The 8,686-nt window shown below is 54.6% G+C and overlaps 4 protein-coding genes across 4 annotated transcripts; all 4 read right to left on the bottom strand.

Moving 5' to 3' along the window:
- Positions 1–1,011: 1,011 nt before the first annotated feature.
- On the bottom strand, positions 1,012–2,023 carry N656DRAFT_772549 (uncharacterized protein; the record flags this gene model as incomplete). Its single annotated transcript, XM_064813941.1, has 3 exons — positions 1,012–1,059; positions 1,104–1,165; positions 1,228–2,023. 3 exons carry the CDS (start codon positions 2,021–2,023, stop codon positions 1,012–1,014), a joined length of 906 nt encoding a protein of 301 aa, XP_064665030.1.
- Positions 2,024–2,729: 706 nt separating this feature from the next.
- Positions 2,730–4,748, bottom strand: N656DRAFT_763309 (beta-lactamase/transpeptidase-like protein; the record flags this gene model as incomplete). The annotated part of the gene is made up of 4 exons (XM_064813292.1): positions 2,730–3,617; positions 3,684–3,925; positions 3,966–4,092; positions 4,177–4,748. The coding sequence occupies 4 exons, from the start codon at positions 4,746–4,748 to the stop codon at positions 2,789–2,791; spliced, it is 1,770 nt and encodes a 589-aa protein (XP_064665029.1). The 3' UTR covers positions 2,730–2,788.
- A 421-nt stretch (positions 4,749–5,169) lies between these two features.
- On the bottom strand, positions 5,170–6,560 carry N656DRAFT_785242 (glycoside hydrolase family 93 protein; the record flags this gene model as incomplete). The annotated part of the gene is made up of 1 exon (XM_064816337.1): positions 5,170–6,560. The coding sequence occupies exon 1, from the start codon at positions 6,301–6,303 to the stop codon at positions 5,170–5,172; it is 1,134 nt and encodes a 377-aa protein (XP_064665028.1). The 5' UTR covers positions 6,304–6,560.
- A 231-nt stretch (positions 6,561–6,791) lies between these two features.
- Positions 6,792–7,523, bottom strand: N656DRAFT_785239 (uncharacterized protein). Its single transcript, XM_064816336.1, has one exon. It carries the CDS (start codon positions 7,469–7,471, stop codon positions 7,205–7,207), a length of 267 nt encoding a protein of 88 aa, XP_064665027.1. The 5' UTR covers positions 7,472–7,523; the 3' UTR covers positions 6,792–7,204.
- Between the last annotated feature and the right edge of the window lie 1,163 nt (positions 7,524–8,686).

The following is an 8,686-nucleotide window of genomic DNA, read 5'->3' as shown; positions in this document are numbered from 1 at the left end:
ATTTTGTCACAAAAGAGTGTTGCGTTTTGGGGGCTTCAGAAGTAGTACATTCCAAGGTGGAAGAATGCCTTGATTCACCAAATGGAAGTGGCTATAGGAGCCCGAGTTATATATGTAAAACAACGGGGAGGGGCTCCACAGGGCCGAGCTCTCTAGTTGCTAGGTGGCGCCCCTCAGCCAACTGCCTTTTTCCGGGGGGTAGTCGGTGCGTGGTCCTTGGAGTCGCCCAACAATTTTACAGAGAGGTACAAGGCAATATTACTAACGTTAGGGGTTTCTTGTGATGAGCAGTCTCTAGGATACTAAGATTCTGAATCCGTATTGCTTTCAGAAACATCTGGTGCCGCTTCTCCCAACACATGTGATTTCGATATGAATGTACCACAATATTGCTGGATCAAGTTCGAGGCATCGCTGAGATCAAGACGCCATATCTCTGATGCTTGGGGAACCTTGGAGCAAGAAAATCTCGTCGTCAAGGGCCGAAGGTGCTCAGCCTCACTCAAAACAACCACTCGAGAAGTCTTGGCCTTCCGAGAAGGGAGTTGGATACTGTCCCCCGACTCCAGAAAATGAAGCCTGCCTTCGAGCCACACCATATCGATATACTTTGCAATGATCGGAACACCTGAATAGTTTCTCGAAGGTGCAAGTGATTCCGAATGTCTAACTGCGTCATAGATGGAGCGAAGCCCGTCAACTCGATCCTGCCAGATACAGCAACTGGTCGTCAGCCGATCATCGGGGCGAATCTGGTAGTTGTGAACAGTGGATGAGGCGGTATCGCATATCTGGACCGCGGTCTGCAGCTGGCAAACGCATGGAGGGCAGTATACGTAAGTGATGGCGAGTGGGAAGAGAACGTTGACGACCCTTTGCTCGGGAAATAAGTCGTTCAAGACGAAGGATCCTCCAAGATCTTCCAGCTCACTCCGTAAATCATCGGCCAGGTTGAAGATATCGTCAACCCGTCGCGGTAGTGAGTGTGCTGAATCGTAGACGGACGCATGACTATATGGCCATCGGAATGGCGAGGCCCTCGTTATTTGCCGGCCCAAGCTGGGCATGTCGCAAGGATCCTGCGTCGACGACTTCAAACAAACCCTCGTCAAGACAGCCACAGAAATTGGCGATGTGTCCTTCACCTCGTCAATCAAGTCGTCTACTACAAATGCATTAGCAATGTATTTGGTACTCGAGTAACGTTATCTAAAGATCCCAACTTACAGGTACGTGATGTTTGGTGTCGACCATTGTCTTCAGTAGTAAGGCCTGACAGGTCGGCAACATCGCGGTCAAATGCTCGGCTAGCAGCTGTTCCGGGCTCAGATGCGCTGATAACTGAGCTGGCGACGGCGGACCAAGCGCGGTAAGAGTCTTCAGTGGCAGCTTCAAAGAGGCGTAGTTCCTCCAAACTGGTCAAGCACTCGACATTTTCCTCGACAGTATTGTTGAGTACTTGTGTCACGTGCGGCACAAGCACGTAGAGGCCATCGACTAGATCCTTCAAGTGGTTGATCAAACCCTGGAAGAGTTCTTTCCTGTATATGCTCCATTTGGTCCTTGCTAGAAGGCCGTCTCGTCTTGGCAGGGCGGATGAGTTGCGTACGAAGAATCGCCTCCAGGATGTTCGGAACACGGCCATGCTGCTTGCGCTGACAAAGTCGATTTCGCGCTGTCCTGGGTGATGTTGCTCCACCACGCCACAGTCTCTTGTGAGATGCTCTGCATCAGCGAGCACAGACTCGATGCTTTTGAGACATCGGCCAATGAGTTGACAAGCCGCTTCGTCGTTGATAATCGAATTTTGGGCGGGACCAGAGTGAGAGGAGGTGGCGTCAAAAATGCCAACTGCGTTTCCCCATACAAGCAACCTGGTTTTCTCGATGTCGAGTTTGACGAGTAGAATCTGACTGTCTCTTTCCATCCTTTGCGATGCTTTGAAATAGCCGAAGCAGTCGACGCAAGAGCTGAAGAGCGCTGCCAGGCCAATGGCGCCCAGAACCTCTCCCACTCCGGCCATGACGTGCAGCACCTTGAGCACCGTTGGTTGGCAGCTCTTGTGAAATTCTCGCAATATAGGTACCCAAAGGAAGGTGAAGTGGTGCGGTGATTCTTATACCAAGTTCCCCAGGCATATTCACCTGATGCACGCCGATAAGATACATGTACTGGACTGTACATAGGTACCTTTCCTGCATGACATTGTTGAGTATGCCTTGGGCTTGCAGTGGCTTGCACAGCCATCTTCACAAGGGTTCCCACAGGCGCAAGTAGCAATTTCGAACTTTGGGGTTGATTCCAGCTTACGTACCTCACCTCGAGCCCACCTACCTTGGTCAGTGGCGGTTTCCGCAGCCCTCGGTTGCGTTGGCGTACTACCGGTATCGATTGTCGAATCTGCCTGGCGCCTGCCAGCCTGGCAGTGAACAACACATGTGGCTGCGGCGCAGCATTGTGCTTTCGTCCCATATGGAATACACCCTCTCCAGAGGTATGTATGTGCTTTCGATGAGCAAATGATACTGGAATGATCTGCGAAATGTAGGGAGTACTGCCTCCGGGATGTGCGCTGAGTGTGGATTCCTGCGTACCTTTCTACTCCGTACTTATATTCGGGCATAGGAATCTTATAGAGACTGGGTTAGGGTTATCGCAGGCAGGTCTGAGCCGAGCCCTGAGCAAGTGTGAGCGGGGTCACGTGCTGGAATTATTTTGTACGTACGGAGATGGAAACCCCGTTCACCCAGATTCGTTCCTCTCAGATTATTGACTTGGACAAAACAAATCAACCCTTCTTCCCCATCGCCACCCTCAACGCCAAATTCTCAACACTCCTCACCCGGCCATCTCTCCCGATCTCAAACACAAACTGATCCAGCGGATACGTCCCATACGTGACACCCGTTAGAGACACCCACGTGCCACAATCAGTCGAGAACATCGAGTCCGGCCTGCTCGGTAGATTCAAATCCTCAAAAACCCCCTTAAACGCCACCCTCTTACTCCCATCTTCCCTCACCGTCTCCAGCCCCGTCGGATACAACCTAATACTCGGGTCCACGGGCTGATACCCCGCCGACAGGACTACCCCGACCAATTTCATATCCGTCCCGTTACTAATCCAACTCTCCACCCCCAACCCGGGTCTATCGTTCTGCGTAGTCAACCGTATTGACGAATTACCCGCCGAGTAGGTGTACTCGCCCGCGTACCGTGCATCAGCCTGCTCCCTGGCAGCCGCCTCCAGCGCAGGGACCATGTGCGTCCCGACAAGGTCGGCAAGATTCCAGTTGGTGTTGCCCGGTATGTTTGGCCCTGCAACAAGAATGGACAAGCCCGCGTCGTAGTCCGGTAGCAAGATGAGCAGTGAGGCGTAGTACCCGATGCGGCCGGCCTTGTTGTACGCGTCCACGACGCGCTTGCCGTTGGCGCCGTATGATGACAGTGGGATCCGACGGACACCCCACGGGTAGCCCACCCCTGCTATCAGTTCCGAGGAGTAGGATGCGGGTTTCAGCCAGCGTCGGGTTAGGGATGGTGGAATCAGGTCGGAGCGGAGGATGGCGCGGCCGAGGGCGGAGATGTCGGCGATGGAGGAGAACATGTTCCCGGCGCTGTATTGGTGGTTGTAAGTCCAAGTGGTCTTTTTTTGGGAGGCGGAATCAAGGGTGTGTACTCACGGGTTTTCGTCGCCAAGCTGGTAGTTCCATCCTGCTGCGGACAGGTTGCCGCCAGGGATGATGCCCACCTCTGCCGGCGCCGCGGTGTAAAACGTGTGGTTGAGGCCTAATGGGCGCAGGACGCTCTCCTGCATCATCGACTCAAAGCTTTTGCCCTTGATGCTTTCAAGGGCGTATGCAAGGATTTGAAAGCCCGTGTTGGTGTATGCCGGCGTGGTAAACGGGGCGTAGGACGGAGGTGCCTGGAGAAGGCCGCGGAAGAATTTTGATTTCCGTCAATACCTTGCATAGCTCTGCCCTGGAAGCCTGTTCGCCCATACCAGTTCGATTGCACAACGGCCAGGCCCCGCACGGCGGCAGCGTCGGGTCGGAGCTGTTCAGGGGTGGGAATCCTAGGGCCGCGAGCATGCTCCCGTTGAACTGCTGTGTCGTTTCGCCCATCACGGCATCTAACCTCAATCAGAAACTACATTCTGCTCACTCTTATAAGAACGCCGGACGCTCACAGTCTCGTATAGCCCCTGACAACTGTCCCGCCAGTGACCCGATCGTCACCTCGTCCCACGGGACATTCCCCACAGGATCTAACTTCGCTCTTTCCGCCGCCGCCGCGAGTTCTGGCACATACTTCGTAATCGGTTCGTTCCATTTCGAGTCCCCGTCTTGCACGAGCCATGTGTAGATGGTGAAGGTCTTAGTCAGGCTGCCGAGCCGGTACACCGTGTCGGCTTCGACCTTGGTTACGCCCACGGTGGCGTTGCCGCCGTCGGTAGCTGTGAGAGAAGATGCTGTGTGGTGCCAGCTGAATATCACCGGAGTCTCTTGGCTCGTGCTCAACACCTCGATGCTGTAGCTTGTCAAGTTCGCGAGGACAGAGGGTGAGTTGTCTTGGTCTCGCGCTCGGAGGGTCTCGGTCAGGTTGGCAATGGCGGCACGTATGGCTCCGCTCCTGGCAAAGTTGCGTGGTGGTTCAAAGGTCGGACCCAGCGGAGGGCAGTTAGGCGCCGCCAGGCCGGCTGTGGCTGCGGTGAGGGCCACCAGCAGGAGATGCCCCGTTGCCCACATGGTTCCTCCTGTGTACTAATACTCCCTCCAGGTGAAGCTCGGGCTCGCCGGATGATGCTACCGAGGGTATTCAAGCTATTATGATCAGGAGTTCCGAGGTTTTCGCCAAGGTGCTGCCGCTATCTTATAGAGTGACCTTCCTCAGCTTGACCTGGTTACACCGGGCCACCTGTCCCTTGCATCAGTTATGGGTAGTATCGTGCGGCAGCCACGACGGCAGTCTTCCGACTGACGAGAATCCTGTCCCCGCAGCTGCGTGGTTGGTCAAGGCATGCATTCTCTCTCTTGGCTGGTCATCTCCGGAGGTCAGGGGTATAAGCTCCGACCAGAATAGCAAATCTGGTGCAGGCATCCGGGCTTTTGGAAATGCATACAGATCTGGCCAGCCAAGGCTGCCCTGAATACAGCACATCCATATCATTTACAGCTTGCTAATGTCCATGACACTGAGCTGCACCTTGTTGGTAGTGCTGGGCGGCAGCTGGCCGGCGCCCATGATGAGCAGCTTGGTCGGGTCGTTGAGCACGCGCAGATGCCTCGTGTAGGCATTCTTCTCGGGGGTTGCGACCCTCTTCCAGGGCGTGCCGGCCTCAGCCAGGCCCGTGTTGACGTACATGTCGCCCGAGCTGTGCGCGCTGACAATGATGGTTCCGTTCTTGCCGCCCACGGGGCTCCAGACGACGTACGGCGAGCCCGTGGGGATGTAGCCGTCGGTGGTCTTGAGCGAGATGCCCGTGGCCTCACCAAACTTCTCCGGGTTGGACACAACCTTGTAGTAGACCGGGAACTGGTACGAGGTGGTGATGGCCGGCCCGCCGCCGTACTCGTAGGCCATGATGTACTTGCCGTTGGGCAGGCGGGTGACGGTGGGCATGCCGGGGCGGTCGGTGTAGGTCGGGTAGGTGACATCGTTGACGACTGGGCCCCAGGTCCTGAGGTCCTTGCTTGTCTGGTGGACCATCTTCTGGCCGTAGGTCGTGTTCTCCCGCTGGTCCGAGTAGTAGCAGATCATGGTGTTCTTGTACTTCATGAGGAACGGCTCCCAGACGGGCGTCAGGCCGTTGTTGGGGATGGCGACGCCGCCTGCTGCGATGTGCGACACAAACTTCCAAGTCACGCCCCGGTCGGTGGAGGCGTAGAGGTCGATCTGCGTGCTTGACAAGTCTGTGGGAATGGAGCTGCCAGCAAGCAAGACGGTATCCTTGGGAAAGCCAGCAAAGGCTTCATCGAGAATATACAGGAACGGCTGATACCGGAGTCCATAGCCCTGGGCCTGGTCTTGGACGCGCGAGATCTCTTTCCAGTTGTACCCGCCGTCGGTAGACTTGTAAATGGGGAAGTACACCGGGGGAGGCTCAGGGCTATAGTTCTCCCATGTCGCCAGCAGGGTACCGTCTTTGAACTGGGCAGTGCGAGCGTAGAGCACACGCGGATCCGTGTAGTTGTCTGGAGGCGTGAAGACGACGCGTTGCGCAAAGGTTGCTGGCGCGTCTTGCTTCTTGGGCGCAGCCGCGACGAGAGGGAGAAGAGTGAACAAGACGGTCGACCACTTCATCCTGACGGGTAGTACGGAAGGCGTGACCGCGGAGGCTCAAAGGACATGGTGGACGATGAAGCTGCTGAGCACACAGCTACTGGTAAATATAGACAATGTTTTGTGACGTCCACAAACCTCGGTAGCCGTTCCCGTTCCTGGAACCCGCCGGAACGGAACACAACTCTTTTGGATGTTGGAACTGGGACGAGTTCCACACTTTCTCCGGGGCCCCGCCATTGCCACGAGCACAACCCTCGACATTCATTTGCGCGGATATGGGGTGCTGGGGAAAGTCTGGAGAATTTGTGGGGTTACCATCGTGAGTAGGGTTATGGAACACCGTCAGATTTCGAACGCCCCAGCCAAAGGACCCACAGAGTTTCCTGAGCAACCAATGAATGCCAGGTAAAGTGGGCCCTGTTCCATGTCTGACGGTGTTCCACAACCCTACTTACAATGGTAGCGGGCAGACTGTCCATTTGTGGCAGTGCATCACTCGGTACCAACAATACACCGAGGTTATGCGTCAAATGGTGGCTTTGGGCGTCCGGAATGCTACACGTGTAGAGCTCAACTCCGCTCGCTGCTAACATCCATTGCCCGGCCCTCGTCGTTTCTCGTCATCCATGGCGCACCTGCTTCCTAACGTCTCTATGCTATGGAATCCATGTGTATTATATGGTTCATACGGTATTCGTGGTTAAGGTAGGTATGCGTCATGTCGCCGCCAATAGCTACCTACGTAGCATGTATCATCGCCCCAAGGTAACGGTTGTTAGTGAGCCTACCGTAGCTGTCGCTTATCGCTTTAGCAGCTTCGGCAGTCGCGACTCGCGACGCAGCCCATTTGTGGAGTTTTAGTGTTGTGGGACTTCCTTGGCGTACCTTATTCAAACCAGTGCCGAGCCCAGATTCTCGCTCATTTTTCCTTCCACATCCACTGACAGGTTGACACATGATGAATACCTCCGTACAGGTTACGTACCACCACCTCGCTTGCTCTGTGATTCCACGCCCTAGCCGAGGCTCGGCGCACTCGAGCAAGGCCGCTTAGAGCACTGAGTCCAGCGGGACCACCGCCCACAATCACAGCATCATAGTTGATTGGTATCTGCCGGGGAACAACAGCGCTTCTTGCCAGCGGGACAAGTGCTGCTGACACTAGGGCACGCAAGAAGCGCATCATGTTGGCGAACTGAATCGTCAAAGAAGGAGGGCGGGGAAAGTAAGTGAGACGGATGAAGCAACGGAGAGGAGCAGGATGCTACACCCCTGACTGAAGTCATCCCTCGAGAGACCTTCAGCAATATATACCCATATGTAGGTAGAGCTAATGAGCATTCTGCCCGCTCTGTTGTGTAACTACGATGTTGGGTCTGTCAATGATCGGCCACCGGACAGGGCAGATCGCCACGGGAATTTCCGCTGGATCTTACGTGGGCACCAATGTCGACGTGGTGATCACCAGCTGATCAGCAACCTAGAGACAGGCGGATGCTTTATATTGGCGAGCAATCCAGATTTATCGTGCGTCTGTCTTGCTTAGTCCTTGGTAGGCATACCGATCTCTGAGACATACTTTTTGCGGATGACAACACGCTGATACTACCGGTACTCTACAAAATATCAGCAGAGCGCGAAACATTTTGGCGTTGGATCCTTACTTGTGCACCTACGAAAATCGTTCATGACATTCAAGTTCTCTATCGGCCCCTTCATTCCTGTCCTGGATCTGGCCAGCAAACGATGAGACTCAACCGTTCTTCCAACATGATAGAAGCGGCCCTAAATACCGCTCGATCTGGTTGATACTGGCAGCTAGCCACTCGCCAGTTACGAAATCTGCATATCAATGCATGTTCCCGCCCAATAATAATGCCATGCCTCAGTTCAACGCCTTAGGTACCTGAACCAGCTGGCAACCCCACGCTCCTGTCACCCCTTTGACATCATATGCTCTTTTCTACGTCTTTCGGGTCTTAGCTCGCTTCCAGCACTGCACGATGAGCCCTGTGGTTGAGCTGTTGAAGAGCGATAGCTCGGCTTCCATGTAGCTCCCATTACCGCAGTGCTGAAGCAAATTTGCAGGTTGAGACCAATCACTACTTTGAAGACCTCGAAATCTTGCTTCATATAATTTTGTGCTCGTGGTCATCGCTGGAGTGTTGCCTTTGCGGAGGAGCTAGCGACTCGGGCGTGGCCGTCAGGGTGGGAGGTTAGGGTTGTCCATCGGGACATGCATAATAGTTGCTCGCGCCAGGGGAAGCAGAGAAGAAGTAGAGAAGATGAGAATGTACGGCGCCTTTTTGGCGGAAGTGTGCCAAAACCTCAAAACCACAAAAATTTTTATTCGCCCACACTAGGGTAGGCTTTGGAAAGCTTACGGTTTTGCAGCATAAAT

The sequence above is a fragment of the Canariomyces notabilis genome (assembly GCF_033297395.1).
Source record: "Canariomyces notabilis strain CBS 508.74 unplaced genomic scaffold N656scaffold_42, whole genome shotgun sequence".
NCBI classification, from domain to species: domain Eukaryota; kingdom Fungi; phylum Ascomycota; class Sordariomycetes; order Sordariales; family Chaetomiaceae; genus Canariomyces; species Canariomyces notabilis.
This window is presented reverse-complemented; position numbering and strand designations above follow the sequence as displayed.

What these genes read in the sequence shown, in the direction of transcription:
- N656DRAFT_785239 (XM_064816336.1), bottom strand. Translation starts at nt 7,471, where the DNA reads ATGATGCGCTTCTTGCGTGCCCTAGTGTCAGCAGCACTTGTCCCGCTG.